This window comes from Erithacus rubecula, assembly GCF_903797595.1.
Source record: "Erithacus rubecula genome assembly, contig: SUPER_Z_unloc_1, whole genome shotgun sequence".
NCBI classification, from domain to species: Eukaryota; Metazoa; Chordata; class Aves; order Passeriformes; family Muscicapidae; genus Erithacus; species Erithacus rubecula.
Window position 1 is genome coordinate 1,764,069 of NW_027635590.1, and position 20,372 is coordinate 1,784,440.

A 20,372-nucleotide genomic window follows, 5' to 3' on the forward strand; every position below is an offset into this window, starting at 1 on the left:
ATTACTTCAATTGTGGCAGAACTCTGATTTATCTTAGATTTTCCTCAGCGTTCGAGGCTTCAGTAAAAAAAAGTCTTGATTCAGAAAACCAATGATGGTATATTATTTTTTTTAACTGTGGTTTATAAATTAAGGCAATTTAACAAGGCAGTTATAAAAGCCTGCTGCTTTTCTGCAAAGCCTTAAAACATCCACTTAAAGCCATATGGCCATTTTCATGTCTCTGATTCAGTAGAGCACTTGTTCAAACGCTTGACACTAATCTCTAAAGTCGAGTAGTCCTAAAATCCATCCAACTCTATGTCTATGCAAAGCCAAAACTAGAACACACATAAATCCTCAGAACTCCTCACCAGCATCAATGTAAACCTTCATTATTTTCCCACTTTTAGAAGTACACTAAATTAATTGATCATGATGGAAGAGCATGATTAGGAAAAGCATGTGTGACTTTCAAAGTTATCTATTTGATATAGAGATGCTAATGCACATTGATGATGTTCTGTTTGTACAATTGTGTACAATAACACTTGCATGTAGAAAGTTAGCTTTGAGAAACTTGAATTAGTACTTAGGTGCAACAGAGCTGTACCCAAGTCTATGTCCAAGGTCTGACTGCATTTCATGTGGATTACCCAGAGCTGAGCTCCCCACAGGCTCCCCTGATTCCATAGCCAGCTGTTTTATGACTGGCTACTGGATAGTACCTGCTTTTTTGTAATTGTAAACAGTGATTTTCTGTTTTTGTACCTTGACCCTTTTCTGCTCCTTGACCTGGGAGCCTCTGACACTCTTACTTAATATTCAGCTTTTCTGCTGATATTAATCCTGCTGGTTTTTTATCCCCTGGTGCTGGAGACAAAGTATACAGTGGCTGAATAGGGAAGGAGGGACAGTGATGTCGGCAGAGACAGTGTGATCCAGATAGTAACAGGCACAGAAACTCGTACAGTTCTGTGGATTTCTGTAGCCAGACAGATATAATGACTTTTGGAAACAGAAATTTGTAATTGCATTCACATTCAACAATGTAGCTAGCATTAAATTCAGCTTTTTACTGGAAGTGCAAGTTGGAAAGAAAACAGCGATGTTTTCTGAGCACCTCTGGTGTGTTCAACATTGCATGAGTAATCCTTACACTATAAAATATGGTTTGAATTTTAGTCAGGCTTCACAGATACTGCTTTTAAAGTAGAATAGGCCATCTATCCGCCTCTCTGTATGAATTATTGCATTTTTTCATAGCCTGGGTTATTTCTCTGTTCTAAGAAACTTCTTTTTGGCACACCCATCATTTTCAGTACTGCACAGGGTTGTGGTTTTGCTCCAGCCTGGGAACAAAGCCTGGACTTTGCTATGAGTGGTTTATCACCAGCACAACATCTGAAATCTTAGCCTTCTCTGTGGCTAAATGAAACCAGAGGATCCACACAGACAGACAGAGGATCTCTACTCTGACCAGCAATTACAAATGTTTGCTGGATGTGATGACCAATAGGAGTGTGTGGGAGGAGGTAACAGCAAGAGGTGAACATGCAGCACTGGAGGCAACCAACATGATAGAGAGATCAGAGTCTTTTATTGCCTCAAACAAAAGCTGCTGTTGAAAATTACTTGTTAAAGCACACTCCTTTTTTCCCTTGAAAAAATGCCTGCCTGCTTGGGAAAATGCATCCCAGGACCTGTTTAATTTTTCTCTGAACAACTTTCTCTCTGTGTGTGCTCACATTGTATTGTCTTTTCAAGCTGTTCCTAGCTCCTCTTCCTAGCTTCTCTACAAATGACCAACTATTAAGATTTTTTTAACAGCTATGAGAGTTTTGTTAACAAGGCTTTCCAGTTTCCTCCTTCTCCAAATCATCTTCCCTTCCCTTAAGGAGACAGCCCAGTTACTGCTCCTGTTGCCTTGCAGGCAGGAACATCCCCATAGCCACTTCAGAGCTGTGATCTGGAAGCGAAGCCTCCTCACAGGCAGACCCAACTCGCTGCCTCCTTGTCCCAACTACTAGATGGCCAAATGTCTCGTGCCAGCAAACTGCTGCCCAGCCACCCTGTTTGACCCCAGCCTTGGCCCAGAGGAGGCTGAACATTCTCCTTCATCTTGCATGCTCTTCTTGGCATGCCACCACTTTTCTTAATGGGAAGAGCTGCCCCTGCTACCACCATGGCCAGGAGGCCTGGGCAGGTTTGACCTGCCAGGGATCTTTTCAGTGAGAGTATTCATTGACACGAGGCCACTGGGCTTGCTGAACAAAACGTCAGTGGGAAAGTGCGAATGTGTTCACTGATGCTAGGTCTCCTTGTGGAGACTGCACTATTTCTCTCCCAAAACATTTCACACAGGATGTAGGATGGTCCCCAAGAACCTGCTAAGTGGAATGATATTTGATCTCAAGCTCCATTCACAGTGGATGTATTAGCAGTTACTTTTATCCTAGGCCTTTTGATGCTGCTTGTTTCACTGGAGCCCTTGCTCTTGGTGGCCTTGAGCCTCCCCACGTTGTTGATTCCCACCTGTCTGTATGTAAGCACTCACATCCTCATCAGATTGCTGTTCATCGTCACTGCCTACCACCTCCCTCCATCCCCAGCCACTCTTTCAGAGGCTCTTCCTTCCAGCACATCATGTTTCTCCTTATCCCACGGGGCTTTCTCTGCCTCATGTCAGATCCCTGTGTTGAGATCCAAGCCTGGTCTCCCTGTTCTGCAAGCCCAACTTCCACTTTCCTCTCTGTGTGTCCAATGTCCACCGTCTCCCTCAGCCATTCCAGCCGCCAGGGGCAAGGGAGTGGATTCCCAGTCTGCTCACAGCCTTGGGCTGTGGACGAGCGCAAGGAGGGTGGGCAGGGTGCAGCTGGGCTGGCTGCCTTCAGACATGGATCTTAGGGTTACGGTTAGGGTGAGGGTTTGGGGTTAGGGTTAGGGTTAGGGTTAGGGTTAGGGTTAGGGTTATGGTTAGGGTTAGGTTAGGGTTAGGGTTAGGTTTAGGTTTAGGGTTAGGGTTAGGGTTAGGCTTTAGGGTTAGGGTTAGGTTTAGGGTCAGAGTTAGGGTTGGGTTAGGGTTAGGGTTCGGGTTAGGGTTAGGGTTAGGGTTAAGGTTATGGTTAGGGTTAGGATTAGGGTTAGGGTTAGGGTTAGGGTTAGGTTTAGGGTTAGGGTTAGGGTTAGGGTTAGGGTTAGGGTTAGGGTTAGGGTTAGGGTTAGGGTTAGGGTTAGGGTTAGGGTTAGGGTTAGGCTTAGGGTTAGGGTTAGGGTTAGTGTTTGGGTTATGGTATGGCTTAGGTTTAGGGATGGGTTAGGAGTAGGTTAGGGTTAGGGTTAGGGTTAGGGTTAGGGTTAGGGTTAGGGTTAGGGTTAGGGTTAGGGTTAGGGTTAGGGTTAGGGTTAGGGTTTGGGACGATGGCCAGGAACGGCCGGCGCTTTGGTGTGCCGACTGGGGCGCTGGGGTCGTGTGTGCCGGAGTCCAGCCGCGCTGTGCCGGCTCTAGGGGCCCCGGGGCGGTGGGTGCTGTGCTGTGCCAGTTCTCGGGGCTCTCGGGGCTCTCGGGGCCCCGGGGCGGTGTGTGTCGGAGTCCAGCCGCACGGTGCCGTGCCGGCTCTCGGGCGCGGCGGTGGGGGTGCTGACGCACGGCGGGGCGGGCGCGCCGCTATAAAGGCGGCGGCGGCGGCGGCGGGGCGGCAGCACCATGGAGAGCTGCCGGGCGCTGGCGCTGTGCGCCGTGGCCGCCGCGCTGCTGCTGGGCGCCCGCGGGCACGGATCGGCGCTGGGAGCGCCCGGCGGCGGCGGCGCCTCCCGGGAAAAGGAGCTGGTGAGGCGGGAACCGGGACCGGGACCGGGCGAGAGGCGCCGCCGGGGCGGGCGCGGGCTGACGGCGCTCTGTGCTCTCTCGGCAGATCGAGGCGCTGCAGGAGGTGCTGGAGAAGCTCAAGAGCAAGAGGGGACCGCACTACGAGAAGAAGTTCGGGCAGGTGCCCATGGTGGGTGTCCCGACGGGATGGGTCGGGACGGGACCGGGACGAGAATAGAAAGGAAAGGGAAGGGGGCCGAGCAGAACAAGGCGGGACGGGACGGAATGGTTAAGGGACGGTAAAGAGACGGAATGGGAAAGAGATGGAATGGGGACGGGGACGGGGACGGGGACGGGGACGGGGACGGGGACGGGGACGGGGACGGGGACGGGGACGGGGACGGGCACGGGCACGGGCACGGGCACGGGCACGGGCATGGGCACGGGGAAGGGGACGAGGAAGGGAAGGGAAGGGAAGGGAAGGGAAGGGAAGGGAAGGGAAGGGAAGGGAAGGGAAGGGAAGGGAAGGGAAGGGAAGGGAAGGGAAGGGAAGGGAAGGGAAGGGAAGGGAAGGGAAGGGAAGGGACTGGTCTAGACGAGACAGGACGACACGGGAGAGAATGGGACTAGGCTGGACGGGATGGGACGGAACAGGACGGAACAGGACTGGGCGGTCGCTGGTGGCGGTCCCACTGACTGCCGGCCGCTGCCCGCAGTGCGACGCCGGGGAGCAGTGCGCCGTGAGGAAGGGGGCTCGCATCGGGAAGCTCTGTGACTGCCCCCGGGGGACGTCGTGCAATTCCTTCCTCCTCAAGTGCCTGTAAGCAGGGGCGCCCCGGGACAAGCCGGCGGGAGTGCAGGCACTGGCGTCTGGCCGCCCCGACGTGCCGGCGACTTCCCGCAGCTCCTCCGCCCTAGAAAAGCAGCGAGAAGCCCCCGCGTCGCCCGTGTAACGCCGTCCGTGACATCCGACATCCGTGGAGCTGTTTTCTTCCTCTCCCCCGCCCCACCCTTCCGCTCCCTCTCCTCTACCCCGCTTGTTTTTGTCCGTCCAGGAATATCCCGGGCTGTGCCTTGGGAGTAGAGGTGCCGGTCCCGGGAGCTGCAGTGCCGTCCCAGTGCAGACCCGAGTAGTGCCAAGCCGTGCCGGGAAGCGATACTGGCGGCGTGCCGTGCCCCGGGCTCCTTCCTCGGGCGGAAAACATCCACCCACTGCCGTCTGGAGGAGCGGGGGATTCCCCTGGGGGGCTGGGGGTAGCGGGACAGGCGGGATGCGGGTGTGTCCAAAGCACCCTGGCCCCCTCTCTGTTGCCTCCCCAGCCCGGCACAGCCCAGAGCGAGCAGCCTGCAGCCCTCGGTGGGGCTCACCTGCATCGGCCTCAGGCCAAATCCAGCTGTGCTCACCCGGTGCTGCAGAAAGTCGGCATGAGATGCTGATGGTGTGCAGGGGGCCGGCGCTAGCCTGGCTGGGGTGGGGCTGGGGCGAAATCGGTTGCTTTACCAGGGCCACCACGGAGAGAAAACTGTCTGGATACGTTGCAAACTACCTGGGGATATCCTAGTCACCTAGACCAAATGGCTCACGTTTCTACAATGAGCTGATGTATATAAATATGTCTGTCCTCCACAGGTGCATTTGTATTTCAGTGAACTCATAACGTGTTTTAATCCTTTGTCTCTATTAATAAAGTCAGTGTTCTGATGATGGTATTTCAGGTGTATTAATTCACACATGGGAATCCCTAGCACATCTCCAAAACTACTGCAGGTGTCACTGTGTGCTGTAGCCAGGCTATCAGACAGGGCAGGACTAGGAATCAAGGTTCCTATGTTCTGGTGCTGCTCCACTGACATCTGCTCCCTCCCCACAGGCACCCAGAGGGACTGTGACAAAAACAGTCTCAGGACCTCAGGTTTTTCTTTGGGTGAGGACAGGGTGTATCCTGGCTGCAGTGAATTTCAGGGGAGGCAGTGTATGGGGGACAACCACCACGAGCTGGGTCATCTGTGTTACTTTGTGTTTGATTCCCATAAATGATGGATCAAATGACGAAGGAACTTCTTGCTTCTCCTTTGCCACAATTTGTAAGAACCAGCTCTTAATTCTGTCAGCATGGAGATGAGGAGCTGCATGGGCCAAGACAGACCAGAAGAAAACATACAAGGAAATTTCATATTTCATGCTGAAGAGAGTATAAATTTAAGTGAGAGTTTTTGAGAAAAAGGCTTCTGTAAGGCATTTTCTATGCTCCTAAACAATAAGAGCACATAAGCAATTCTGACTGAAACAGGTACTGGGAAGCTGACTTCAAAAAGAAGCCACTGCTCATTTTACTATTATTAATTCTGGTATTCTAGTTGCTGGGGTTTATTTTTGCTACCAGTTGTTATTCTCCAGCACCGGAATGAATCCTTCTTAGCCAGGAAAAGGACAAAATAAAGGGTAGCTGAAAATACACAGAGTGTGAAGGCTCTTTCAACCAGAAGGGCCACAAGACTGAGGTACTCAGGGGCAAGGGAGTACTGGCCTGGGGGATTGTGTATGTGGGGGAGTCAGGAGGGGAGGGTTAAATAAAGCAGGAGCCATGGAGCACTTGGTGGGAACACTGTTCATGGAGGACTTGGCAGAGGGAAATGGATATGTAGTGAGCAGGGATGGAACAGCCAGGAGTGGCAGCCTGCTCTGCCTGCAACTTTTGCAACTGTGGGTGAGTAACTTGTTGGGGACAGGTGTGTTAGTGTATTAGCAGGGCTGGAACCCTGTGTCAGGTTTTGTAAACTTGTAATTGCTTGTGGATGTTTCTATGGTCTTCCCCAGAGATATTGTAGAAATCCCTTATTTTTCAAGGAATAAGGAAAATATTTTTGTGGCATCTCTCTTTGGTTCACATGAAACAATAACCAGGACTTTTGCTACTTTTTATTGTCTGGCTGTTTGATGGTCCCAAGTACCACAGTCATCTCAATGAACTGCTTGTGTGGATTGACTCTACATTTAGCATTTACTGAAGGTGTATTTACATAGAATTGGACTGAAACATGAAATTTTGGACTAAAATTTATCAAGAACTATGCAGCATATGTGTTGATTTTATAGTTCTTGTTTTGCCTGATTGTAGTGCTCAAAATTATAAATATGGTATATATAAAGATCAAAACTAGAAATCTAAAACTTAACTTAAGGAATCAGGATTTCAGATGCATTTTCATGATGCTGACATCATGAAAAAAACTCTGCATTATTGTGTTACTAACCTGAGGGCTTTTAACTTGTTGATTATATGCATGACCACGTACATGACATCACAGATGCTTCTATTTAGAGATTAAAAAAATAGGTGAGGAGAGAAACTTGTGCTGTAAGAGTCAAGATAGAACTGGCATTTTTTTTCATTCTTGAAATCAATTACATGAAATGACATTTTTTTAAAATTTTCAAATACCTCCTGATTTCACCATACTAACACTTCCAAGGCATGCCCTACAAACAACATGTCCAAAACAAGAAGCACAGATTTTGAGAGTTCTTGGATTTAAAAGGGAGGGTTACAAGAGAGTCTGGATTCAATAATTGTGGTTCAGAATTAATGTCTTTACTGAGTATGAAGTAGAAAAACTCAGTTGCTTCAAGTCCTGTTGTAGTAGAAGTCAAGCACAGTAAATCTGCTTGCCTCTTACCAACACCATTTGAAGAACAATTTTTTTCTTACTGACTGAATCTTTCAGCTGGAAAGAGATGCTAGAAAGAGAAACTGCTCTTGATGGGCTGGTTGCCAGGTCCTTTCTTTCTGTGTGGTGGGTTGACCAGCAGTTTCAGCTGGCCCCACAGCCCAGGGGATCTGTGCTGTGTGTTTGGGTTACCAGTTTCAGAGGCTTCTGGCAGCCCTCAGTCACTTGAGTTTGGCTAAAAATTACCTATGTACCTATGTACCTATGTACATGAAGACCAAAACATAGGGAGATACTATGAAAAACTCTAGCAAAAAGGTGTTAATTCAATATATAACTACTATCTGAAATACATAAAAATGAAACACTGCTAGAAATCAAGGAATCCATGCAGAAACCATGGGGCTTCTGTCAGTAGTCCAACCCCAAAGGAGAAGCTAGTTAAACATCAAGCAGCTGGAGAAAGAGGCCCAGCCAGTCTGCCCAGTTTTTCTCTCGTCACCATCTGTGGGATTTCCCACGTTGTACCTGCCAGCACAGTGTAATCCTTCTTCTAGAGCAAACCTCTTCCCAGGGACCACCTAGTCAAAACTCAAAGACAAGATGAACAACTTACTCTACTTATCTGCAGCTAAGTCTTCTCCAGGAGGCTCTACACAATTCTCAGGCTTGGTGTTTCTGGTGGAGGCAGGCACTGCTTTTCATTAACCAACATCTGGAAAATGTATGCTATGGGTGGCAGCCCCTGGGGTAAGAGATTGCACAAATACTGACAGGAAAACTGAGGTTCATCTCAGAAGTCACCGAGTTTGGAGGTAACATTGTGTGGATAAAATGTATTTCACATGTACTGGACAAATCACATGACATTTTCCCCTGAGGTCATTTTGCTACTTCTCAGATTCTGAGGTGCTTTTTTTGTTGTTGTAGTAGGCTTGGCTTGTTTTCCCTCTTTCCCCACCCCATTTCTTTCAGGACCTCCTTCTTTGAGTTAGCAGAGAAAATAGTTACAGACCAATCAACACTGACAGAATATGTGTATCTTTTCAAGCATTCTACTTTTTTGTAATTTGTATAGAATGGCATGGCATGGCATGTCACGGCATTGCATCCAGCCAGTCGCTCCTCCTTGCAAGGTTTCAGTTTATCGAAAGTAGTGAAGACTCTTTGCCTTTCTGCTGGGGGTGGATCCACCACAGACTGGAGCTGGGCAAAAACGAAACCAGCAGAAGGAACAAGAGGTGGCAGTGTTGTAATGCAATGACATTCTCAGCACGCAGATGTCTCTCCTCTAAATGAGTGTGTTAGCTTAACAGTGATGAATGGGATTTGGGAGGATGCTTTTTCTTTTTTTTTTTTTTTTATTTTTTTTTTATAACAATAGAGCAATCAGGAAAATGCAGACACACTTTGCCCATCTAGAGAAGCTGTGACACCTTACAACTTCCAGCAAGTAGTCACCCTTTAGATCTAGGTCTCTAAGAGATGTAAAACCTCTTGCTGGGAAGGAAGGCTGCACAAAAAGAGACTCAGGAACCTTTCTTCACCCCCACCCAGTCCCTCATCTCATCTGTGTGAGCCCCTTTTCAGCTTAGGTCTGGGCCTTCAGATTTTGGCAAGATTGTGCAGAAGGTGTGTGGGAGCTGCCTGGAGCCCTTCCACACAGTCTGTCTGCAGTAGTAACTGCAATGAGATTGGAAATGAAAACATAAATACTGACTAAGAATTCAAGAGTGGCTCTTTTAATTCCTCCCAAGTAAATGGCAAATACTCTTCTGTATGTGGTAATTGACTTGATTGCAACTTTAAGATCCTGCCTGTTTTGCCTAGGAGGCAGAATATCTTCCCACTTGCAGGCACTAGTGTAACAGAATGACCACAACCACACAGGAGCCAGACTTTGCCCCTGAAGTACTTCCCTTCTTCCCATCCCCTGTGATTGTAGGATTCTACAGGATTCACAGAAATTATCACACCAATGCAAAGAACCATCTGCTGGCTTCCAGCTGTGAACCACAAATTACATTTCAGGGTCTGGCACAGAGAGAGTAGGTGGAGGTGAGGGCTCACTTCTATGTCTGGGAAGACAGATCCTCCTGGAAGTTGTGCTAAAGCACACAGAGAACAGGGAGATGATTTGAAGTAGCCAGTGCAGCTTCACCAAGGGCAAATCCTGCCTGACCAACCCAGTGGTCTTCTCTGGTGGAGTGACAAGAGAAAAGCTGTAGGTGTCATCTATCTGCACTTCTGTAAGGCTTTGACACATTCCCCATCTCATTCTCCTCTCTAAATTGGAGAGAGATGGTTTTGGTGGGTGGACTCCTTGGTGGATGAGGAATTGATCAGATGGTCACGTCCAGAGGGTAGTGGTCAACTGCCCAATATCCAGATGGACATCAGTGAAAAGTGGTGTCCCTCAGGGGTCCATATTGGGATCAGTACCATTAAATGTCTTCACCAATGACACACACAGTGTGCAGGTTTGCAGATGACATCAAGCTGAGTGATGCTGCTGACATTCCTGAAGGACAGGATGCCATCCAGAGGGACCTGGACAAGCTCAAGAAGGGGCCCATAGGAATCTCATGAGGTTTAACAAGGCCAAGTTCAAGGTGCTGCACCTGGGTCAGGGCAGCCCCCAGCACTGGCACAGGCTGGGGATGAACAGATCAGAGCAGCCCTGGGAGAAGGACTTGGAGGTGCTGCTGGATGAGAGGCTGGACATGACCCAGCCATGGGCACTCCCAGCCCAGAAACCAAACGTGTCCTGGGCTGCATCCAGAGCAGCGTGGGCAGCAGGGGAGGGAGGGGATTCTGCCCCTCTGCTCTGCTCTGCTCTGGTGAGACCCTGCCTGGAACCCTGCACCCAGCTCTGGGGTCCCAGCACAGGAAGGACATGGGACTGCTGGAATGAGTCCAGAGGATGGCTATAGAAATTACCAGAGGGATGAAAGACCTCACCTGTGAGGAAAGACTGACACAGTTGGGGTTGTTCAGAGAATAGAAAGCTCCAGGAAGATCTTATTGCAGTCTTTCAATACTCACAGGGGGCTTATAATAAAGATGGTCCCTGCTCTTGGCAGGGCCTGCTGTAATATGGCAGGTGGTGGTGGTTTTAAACTGAAAGAGGGCAAATTTAAGTTGGATATAAGGAAGTAATTTTATGATGAGGGAGGCAAAAAAAATGGCACAGGTATCCCAGAGATGTTGTAGGTGCCCCAGCCTGGAAACACTCAAAAGTCAGGTTGGACAGGGCTCAGAGCAACCTGATCTACCTGAAGATATCCCTGCTCATTGCAGGAAGGTATTGGACCAGATGGGCTCTAAAGGTACCTTCTAACCCCAAGGATTAATTCAATGACTCTGTAAAAAATTCATCATATCCTACCATTCAACAGACTTATTAACTCTAGTTAGTGGTCACACTAGATGTGCAGATTTTTCCCCTTATGTAGCTGGAGCTTCAGTATGTCTTTGCACTGATCTGGTTAAAGTACATTTCCCCTGACTAACCTTCCAGACTATTTAGAATTCATTAATGACACACAATTTTGAGGTACACTCTTCTGTGTTGTATCAGCTAGAAATTTTTCTGCTTTTTCTGAAAAGTTCTGTAGAGCAATCATGCATTTGCTCACCTATTTTTTGTAGCCTTGTGTTGGTTTTGCATGGCCTGGTATTTGGTAGCAAAGGGACCCAGAGGTGGCTTCTGTGAGAAGCTGCTGGAAACTTCCACCATGTCCAGCAGAGCCAATGGCAGATGGCTCAGAGGATGGACACGCTGCTGGCCAAAGCTGGGCCAACTGGAGAGGTTGGTAATGCCTCTGTGATAACAGATTTGATAAGAAAACCAAAACAAAGTGAGGCACACAGTGTTAATTCCAGTCTCAGAAGAGAATGAGATGAGAACATGTGAGAAGAACAACTCTGCAGACACCAAGGTCAGTGGAGGAGGGGCAAAAGCTGATCCAGACACTGGAGCCAAGATTCCCCTGCAGCCCATGGGATCCACAGGGATTCAGAGATCCACCCACAGACCATGGGGATCCATGGGGGATGCAGAGATCCACCCACAGCCCATGGGGATCCATGGGGGATGCAGAGATCCACCCACAGCCCATGGGGATCCATGGGGGATGCAGAGATCCACCCACAGCCCATGGGGATCCATGGGGGATGCAGAGATCCACCCACAGCCCATGGGGATCCATGGGGGATGCAGACATCCACCTACAATCCATGGAGGAGCCCCATGCTGGAGCCTGGAGGAGGCTGTGACCCTGTGGGACACCTGTGGAGAGAGGGGCTCTGCTCCCAGACTGGAACAGCCTGTCCTTGGAGGCTGCACCCCATGGAAGAGTGACCCACGCCACAGCAATTTTGGGAGCACTGTTTGCTCATGGGGCGATTCATATTGCAGCAGCTTTGGGAGAACTGCTGCACCTGAGATTTGGAGCCAGGCTGGCGAGGTTCACAGAGAACTGCCTCCCATGGGAGGGACCCCACAGTCCCTCAGACCCCACAGAAGTCTCCACAGGGGAACGACTTCTCTCCCTGTGCAGCAGAAGAAAACCTCAGGTGATGAACTGACCAAAATCCCACACCATGTCTCCCTGCACTGTCGGTGGGAAGGAGGAAGGAATTGAGGGGAAAATGTGTTTTTAAGGGCTTATTTAATTTCTCATTATCCTCCTCTGATTTTGTAAGTAATAAATTCATTTTATACCTCTAAGATGAGCCTGTTTTGCCCTTGGAGTGTTTTCTCCTGATCCTTAACTCATGAAGTCTTCATCTAATTTTTCTCTCCTCTGCCCAGCAGGGAAGGGTGAATGAGTGACTTTCATCTGGCATTTGGCCATTGTAAAACTACAATAAGCCTTTGGAATGGTCACCGAGTTCACAGATATTTGCAACAAGATTTTACAAGTTTTGTTTAGAGGTTTGCACTTCTTCTTTTAAGCACCTTTTCATGCATCTATAAGGAATTAAAGAAACCAAACCACAGACTCCATTGAGAAATGCAATAACTAAGCATTAAAAGACTGCTTCAGTATCTTTGAGGCCAAGATAAAGACTTTGTTGATATAGACAATTGTTTAAAGCATTATTGGATTCTGGTTGTGAATTTGGGAGTTGTCTGCTTGCGTTTATCCGTAAAACAGGTAACACTTCAGACCAAAGTGTACATCTTTGACACTCACAGATCACAGAAATGAAACTAATGATGACAATACAACAATGTGTTAAACAAAATGCAACTAAAATTAAGAGCATAACAGAAAGCATAAAGGCAAGTAAGAGATTATCACTTTTTAGGTGATTTATCCATGGAGGATGCTGTACAAGCCATAGTTTTATTGTAACCTCACCTCTTATTCATATTGATGGAATAATCAGCAATCTTTGTGAAGTACATCAGGGAGGATATTTTTCTGCACCTGAACACAGTGTTTAAATTGTGATGCTAAAGTCATGTGGAGATCAGTAGATGGTGTCTGTCTTTTTAAACAGCAGAATCAATGAGGGAATAAGTAATTTATTTGTATCCAAAAACAAGGGGACACTTGGATTTCATAATGAAGCAATGAAGGGCAGCAGATGTAAAAGCACACCACCTAGGATGCTGCACTATTCCCTGCCAAAGCTGCAAGAGCTGAAATCCCTTCTCACCCATACTTTTTTGTATTCCTGACACACATTAAATGACAGGAATTTAAAATATGTCATACCCTAACTTGAACTGATCTAGCAGGTTTTTGCATGCAGTATTTCACCCTCACTACATACATAAGGACCACTGTGCTTTTGGTTACAAAGCTGTTTTTCATTTTAATTACTTTTGATGGTAATCCTTGAAATCTACCTTCATGAATGTACCTTCATGAGTGCATTCAGCACTCTTGTTCTCATGTTATACACTCATCTATATGAGTGCATTCTCTGCATCTTCATGCTCTTCAGAATATATTTCACCTTAATTTAACTCATCTACTGCAAGCTTATACATCTTTTTTCATATCTGTCATTTTGTGAATTCAAATTATTTCAGTACTAGTTTCAATACTATCCTTATGTGGAAAAGTTATTCAAGACTCATTAGCAAAGATGACAAAATTCTATGTAAGTAAGATACAAATCTAATAAAATAAATTTAAAATCACATGCACAATAGTTGGACTTTCTTTTTTGTTCATAAAGATAACCACATATTTAAACAGAAAATGGTGATTATACTGGAAGATTCTTGGAGAGTGACTGCTGTTCAATGAGTATTATATAGAGAATTATATACAGAATTCTGTATAAAAATTCTGTTTAAAAAGCGGCAAAAAGATGCAAGTCTCTAAGAGCCATAGAATATCCTAAGGTAGGAAGGATCTACATGGATCATTAAGTCCAGTACTTGTCTCAGCACAAGGCACCACAAGAGTCACATCACGTGCCTGAGAGCATTTCCAAACACTTGCTGAACTCTGCCAGGTTCAGCAGAGCCTGTTCCAGTGCCTGACCACTGCCTGGCTGAAGAATCTTTTCCAAATATCTAGCCTAAATGTCCTCGACACAGCTTTGTGCCATTCCTTCAGGAATTAAAATCTGCAGGTGTTGAGTATTTTTCTACAGAGAGCTGTATACAAACTATATGCAATTCTGAATTTCTGTACGAAGTAATACAAACAGGAAAACAACAAGAACAACACACTTCAGGGACAGTTTAGTGGCTGGAGAAGTGATCCACGATCAGTTTTTCTTTTCTTTAAATACCAGTACTCTACCCTAGCCAAACTGCATATTTGTTCTGATTTGGAATTACTTGTGCCACTTCATTGCTATTACACTCTTTGTAGGGCTGTTTCTATCTCATAAATCCTTAACTGAGAAAAGTATTGGAGATCTGAAGAGCCATGGGAAACTTGCCAGCTTCTGTTGAAGACATAGCGTAAACCCTATTTTGAGAAACACCCAAGCTGGTTGGAAAGTCAGTGGTAGCTCAAAAGAAAGACTTGGGGCAGAAGCGGTTCAGATTATTTATTATCAGAATATTTCTGATGCTGTTTGAGATAATTATGTGAGGTATGTACAGCTGTGCTAGTTACTCCTTTCCTGCCTGGGCAATAGCCAGCAGCTATTGGAGAAACATGTATAAGATTTGAGGTTCCTGCTGCTACATCAGGGGCTGTGGAAGGTCCTTCAGGATGAAGCTCCGGAGTCACGGGAGTTACGTGGAACGGGGTACTGCCTCTGCTCGCCGTGAACACAAGAGGGTGCTGGTTACTGTGCGGAGACTTTCCCTTAGGAAATAACGTTTTTTCCCCTGGTTCTAGAATGGAAAAGAGAGTGAAGTCTGCTGCCCTGAAGACCCATATACTGTACTGAAGAGACATGATCAAAGTCACCAGTATGCATGAAAAAATAGTCACTCAAGAATGCTTTCCTAACAGAACTGAAGTTACAGGTATTTATAGAGTGCATCCTTTTCCATCCTCCCTTTACTCTTCTTGAAGTCAAATAAAGTAGCATTAAGAAAGGATGCAACATCGTGGCATCAGTTCAGCAGGTGCGGGCGCTTGGATAAAGCAACTGAGTAGCTCTCCCATGTGAGGGTTTAGCAAGGTCACCCCTGTGCTCAGAAGACACCCAATGACACCCAAAATCTGGATGGGCTTTGTTAGTCAATTTTGATTTGCTTTATGGCTCCATTGTAAGAATATGTTCTTCCAACTACTGTTAAATATATACACAGATTAGTTCTTCCACCATATTCTACAAATTCAGGCGAAGACAGAAGCAGAGGAGTATGCCCTGTTCTGTTGGGACATTGCTGGAAAAGAGTTTAGCAGTTGGTAGAAGAAATTTCACATCAGTTTGCTGGATTTATGTATATTGTGTCTGGAAATGGGATATATAGATGAATGAGTAGTCAGGAGCCCAATTTGACCATCCAGCTAATGTTTACCTGAGTAAATCTGGTACATTGCCTGAGGAGTACCACTTGAATTAAAATTAGTTCAGATACATGCTTGGATAATAACAAGAGGTACGTGAAGATAGACATGAGAAATTTCTTATGCTTTAGTTTACGGTATCTTATGAATGTTGGATATTTATTAAGCAGCTTCTTGACTGTAAGACAGGAGTTTAAGAAAATTCAGAGAAATTGTAGTTTTGGTTGGGGTGGGGGTTTGTGCTGTGTAAGAAAGACACTTATATATGCTTATGCACCCTTTTGGTGTTTATTGTGGCTCAGGAGAGACTGATGTTGAGGTAGGAAGGATAACCCAAAAATGGCATGGTGCTGTGTTAATTTTACAATACCTTAAGTAGATTCTTACCAATGTATTTCAGAATTCATACTGAGGGCACATACACTTACCTATCTATGAATCAACCAATATATATACATATTCCCTGCATGCACGCATACATACAGGTCAGCAGAAGATGTAAGCAAGTTTCATCATGTGATGGAAAAGGAGGAAAAAGCTTTGAAACAGTTTTCCTTTTGTATATGCCAACTTTTATCCAGTTCCTTCTTGCTCTTTAGCAAGTGTACTACTGTTTTAGTACCATTATTAATTTTGTATTTTCTTTCTTAAGTAAGCCTAACTTTTTTTTTCTTGGAATGGCAGTAAGTAAACAGTTTCATTTCATTACCTATCCAATTTTATCCCTTTTCCTTTTTCTTACTCTCCAATCAGGCATGTACTTCAGCACTGCAAAACTTGTCAGCTCTGAAAGAATACAAATGCAGCAGTGAATACAAAAAACCCAAAACGAGCTCCTGCAACTTAAATCAGTACCTCATCTTAATAATGATTTAATTAAGTAGAAACCAGCTAATAAATATAATGCAATTTACCCTGAATTACTTAAGAAATGCTCTACAGAGCTGGCAGAAATCATGAATGAAACTGCTTCTAAGTACATTCAAAATACTTAATGCTAGGGACATTTGTCAATGGAGCTATCAAAAACTGAGCATTCATCAAGAACTAGCTTGACTATGCTCTTGGAAAATAATCTAAGAAATTACCTGTTTATGAAAAAGAATTTTAAAAAGATTTTTTACCAGCAGCCAACCTAGAGCCAAATTAATTTCTTGTACTGAGATGTAGCTTTGCCTTTTGTTGTTCTATCCTTCTGACTTCATTCCTTATGACAGAGTAGCAAAGTTCTGGTGATTTAATGAAAAAAAAATCCAAGGTAAGAAGCAAAAAATGCTGTTGACAAAAAACTTTCAATACAGTGCATCATCTGAGGGACTACTTGTTTGACATAGAGCACTAGGACTGTGTGTACTGTGAGTGAGCAATCAATCTTCCTCTGGGAAAGATGTTTTGCAGTTGATCTGGATGAGAATAGGCTTTGTCTTCCAGAAGAGTCCTGAATGCTACTCTCCAGACAAGACAGCACACTGAAACAAGCAGTTTGTTTTAATCTGTGGCATGATCACAAAAGGATAAAAGAAGAGAAACCTTTGTTCTGTGCTTTTTCCTGCTTCACTGCATGTCTCAATTGTGTTCGCAATTATCAGGTAGCAGGGCAGAGAAAAGTCAGTGCTATATAGAACATGTACTCACATGAAATCAGATAGACATTCTAAGTGCCAGATCCAGAGCAGAGGATAATGGAATCTCTGGGAAAAATCATGTCTGTTTGCTTCCTCTTTTTCAGAAGACACTTTGTGTTACTAGTTTTCAATTACCTTTGCCTCTCCTGCCTTCCCCCTCCCCAGCTCATGGTATTTTCTTATTTTGGACATGTGCTATATTCACAGTATATTTCCATGGTCACAGGAGCCAAGCTGGCCCACTGCTGTTAAATGATGATGACTAATGAAGAACATCCACTGGACTACCTGGCAGAGAACTTACTTATTTCATTCCCCATCTCCCTCCTGGACAAATTCTCTTCTTTTTCTATCAGCACAAAGAGGCCTCAGGTTCCCTTTACTCCTTTGCTCACAAAGCAGGAGAAGTGCTGGTGTTAGGATGATAAGTGAAGCACAACTACTGAGCATTGTTAAGGATTGAAGTTCATAAAGATGTTCTAAACCAGACCTTGCTAACAATGAACTCAATTCCATGTCTGTATCCTCATCCTAAATAAAGATGGAACAATAGCTGTGCTGACATCAGCAAGGTCAGAGTCTTACTTGACTTCCCCTTCCTTATAATTCTGCCCGGTCTTGTATTTGGCAAGAAAGATACAGATAATTTTCCTTGTTCTTGTTCAGATCTTTCCTGCACCTTTTATCATTCTTCTCAACATATCACATCACCTTTAACACTAATTCTAAGTTTATATGGACAATACAAGTAAACCAGTTATGCTTTACTTGAAGTGCACCTATTAAGTATGTTTCTTATGATATAGATGCCAGTTTACAGTATCCAGACTAAAGCAGACATACGGTTCCCAAAGCAGAGTTGTTTCCTACAGAAATAGTAAGATTTTGCCGTATCTCCTGTCTGATCATAAAATATGCTTATGTTATGTAGTTTGTTGAACATTAGGCCCAGTACTGTTTAAGCTCTACATGTGTACTACTAAAACATTGCCCTTTGTAATGAGGATGTTAAAAAAGAAATTTCTTCACCATAGGTTCTTCACAGAAGAGTTTCTGACATCCAGCTGCAGGAAGAAATAACCAAATAATTGAATGGTACATCAATAGGACAGCTAGAGCCTGTTAATCCATTGAGGGACCCCATATAAAGACCCGTGGACCTTTACTCCCTCAGAACTCATGCTTTTGTTCCTCATGTGCCCTGCACGTGCCTCTTGGTGTAATAGCAAGGCTGAGGACTGCAGCCTCATCTTCCGGTTTGTGCTTCTGATGCACTAATTTAGTTGGTAGAAGATGGGAAAATAAAAAGCCTTTGATTTAAAGTAAGGATTACTAGGCAATAACTTGAACACTGGTTTGTAATCAACATTATTCTCACCGTACATGCTAGTAAGAAAGTTATTAAGAAAATTAATTCAATTCCAGCTGGAAACAACTCTAGGTGAAAGCTTGCAACTATTGGCATACAACTCCAGAAAATTCAGCTAGTAAATTCAAGGCAAATAATACACTATATCACACTGTGTTGTAACTCTAAGTGACTTATTCTTGCTCAAAACTTGCTTAATAAGCCAAACATTAATATCTCCCCACAAGGACCAGACCATAATCATTGTTTTCCAATATCAAATCCCTGTCTCCATTTTTTCTTGAATTCATTCTAACAGGTTAAGTATCTTCTCACCATTATTTTCCTTTCAGAGAACCAAGTATTATTTATTTTGCTTATTAGCACAACATCCATTATCACACACTAGGTGCTCAGATAAGGGGACAATACTTGTTTGAGAGCAAGAAGTCACCTTGCCACAAGAAAAATGACAGCTGCTCTGTGGATCTATGATAAGTTTGACACAATAGGAGCTGAATTTTCAGTTCTGTCTACATCCTGCTTTTAGAACAAAAATAATGGGTTTCAGCCTGCAGACCTTGTTATTTAAATATCAAATTCAACATCAATCAGGAGAGGAGCATTCTCTATGTTTATTAGAATGATGGAATTTTCTACAACTATATTTGGCGTGCTACTCCATCATCACGAGTGCTTTAAAATACTAAAATGTGTTATATATAATAAACACACACATATATATACATGAAGTTTAGGCATCACTTGAATGACTTCCCACTGTAAATACATACATGGCTTAAGTGTAGAGGCCATAGGTTACATACTGAAAGTAGTAAGAACTTTTGATTATAATAATTTTGTTATGTGGGTGCAGATAATAACCCAAAGTTAGGTTGGGCAATGGCATAGCCTAATCATAATAAATTTTGATTTTTTTCATATACAGATCAAACACAGTACTTGAGTGACAAGAATGAGTTAGAAGTGTAAAAGGATTGCTTTTATGTATACTTTCATATACTTTTGTGTACGCAGTGTGGCATCCAGTTCTGTTTCATTATGGTTTTTTAAAGTAGCACTACTACTCGTGATCCAGCCTCTAATTTTAGATTATCAAAGCAAAATTCTAGTTGTGTCAAGTAACACCATATGTAGAATAAGTACATGAATGATAAAATTGCTGCATAGAATTTATACTTTTCATGGGGTTCTCTGTACAGTAATCATGAGACCCTGTGAATCAAGTTTTACTGGTTTATTTTTCTTAAGTATTGAAAACAGATCAGTGAAATGTAGCTACAATGTTTCATTAGCAGATGCTCATTCATTTTATGACTACTACCATATTTTCATTGCTCAACACCCTTTACTAGATGGCTTTTAACAGAAAGTACAAACATGAAAAGTACACAGGGATGGAGTATACAGTCAGAAAAGGAAAAATTATGTAAACAGAAATACTCATTTGCAGACAACTCACAACCTCTCTGCAATATGTAGAAAAAATCACTCAATACTTGTCCTGTCCCCCAATGGCCCCTCAAGCCCCTTTCTTTCTGCATTTCCACATTAACTTTTCCAGGGCATGTCAAGCAGCTGCTTGAGTAATGAAAGAACCCAAGTCAAATTCTGCCCCTCCTTTGGTTGTTAGGTAACTAATAGACACTTGCTTCATTGACTCAAAAGCAGGGCCAGAAAAATGGCACTTCAAGTTATCTACAAGGACTAAAGCTGTTCCAAATGCCCATTACAAGGTGTAACTTCCCTCTGCCGCAAACAGACAGGAAAGATGACAATATGTTGGCATAGCAGGTTTTTAGGTCAACAGCTATGCCAACATCTTGCCTCCTCTCCAGCTCTGCATAAAGAAACTTCCTGGAAAGATGTTTGTGGGAATTGTACAATCTTTCAGTGTGATTTGTTTGATCTAAAATAGAAAACCAAAAGCTTCCCACTGTTATGTAAAACATCTGAATATCAGTCTCACCATACAGTGT

At 44.4% G+C, this 20,372-nt stretch overlaps 1 protein-coding gene across 1 annotated transcript; it reads left to right on the forward strand.

The window, feature by feature from the left end:
* Positions 1-3,685: 3,685 nt before the first annotated feature.
* Positions 3,686-4,924, forward strand: CARTPT (CART prepropeptide; the record flags this gene model as incomplete). The annotated part of the gene is made up of 3 exons (XM_079330807.1): positions 3,686-3,808; positions 3,894-3,977; positions 4,504-4,924. The coding sequence occupies 3 exons, from the start codon at positions 3,686-3,688 to the stop codon at positions 4,609-4,611; spliced, it is 315 nt and encodes a 104-aa protein (XP_079186933.1). The 3' UTR covers positions 4,612-4,924.
* Between the last annotated feature and the right edge of the window lie 15,448 nt (positions 4,925-20,372).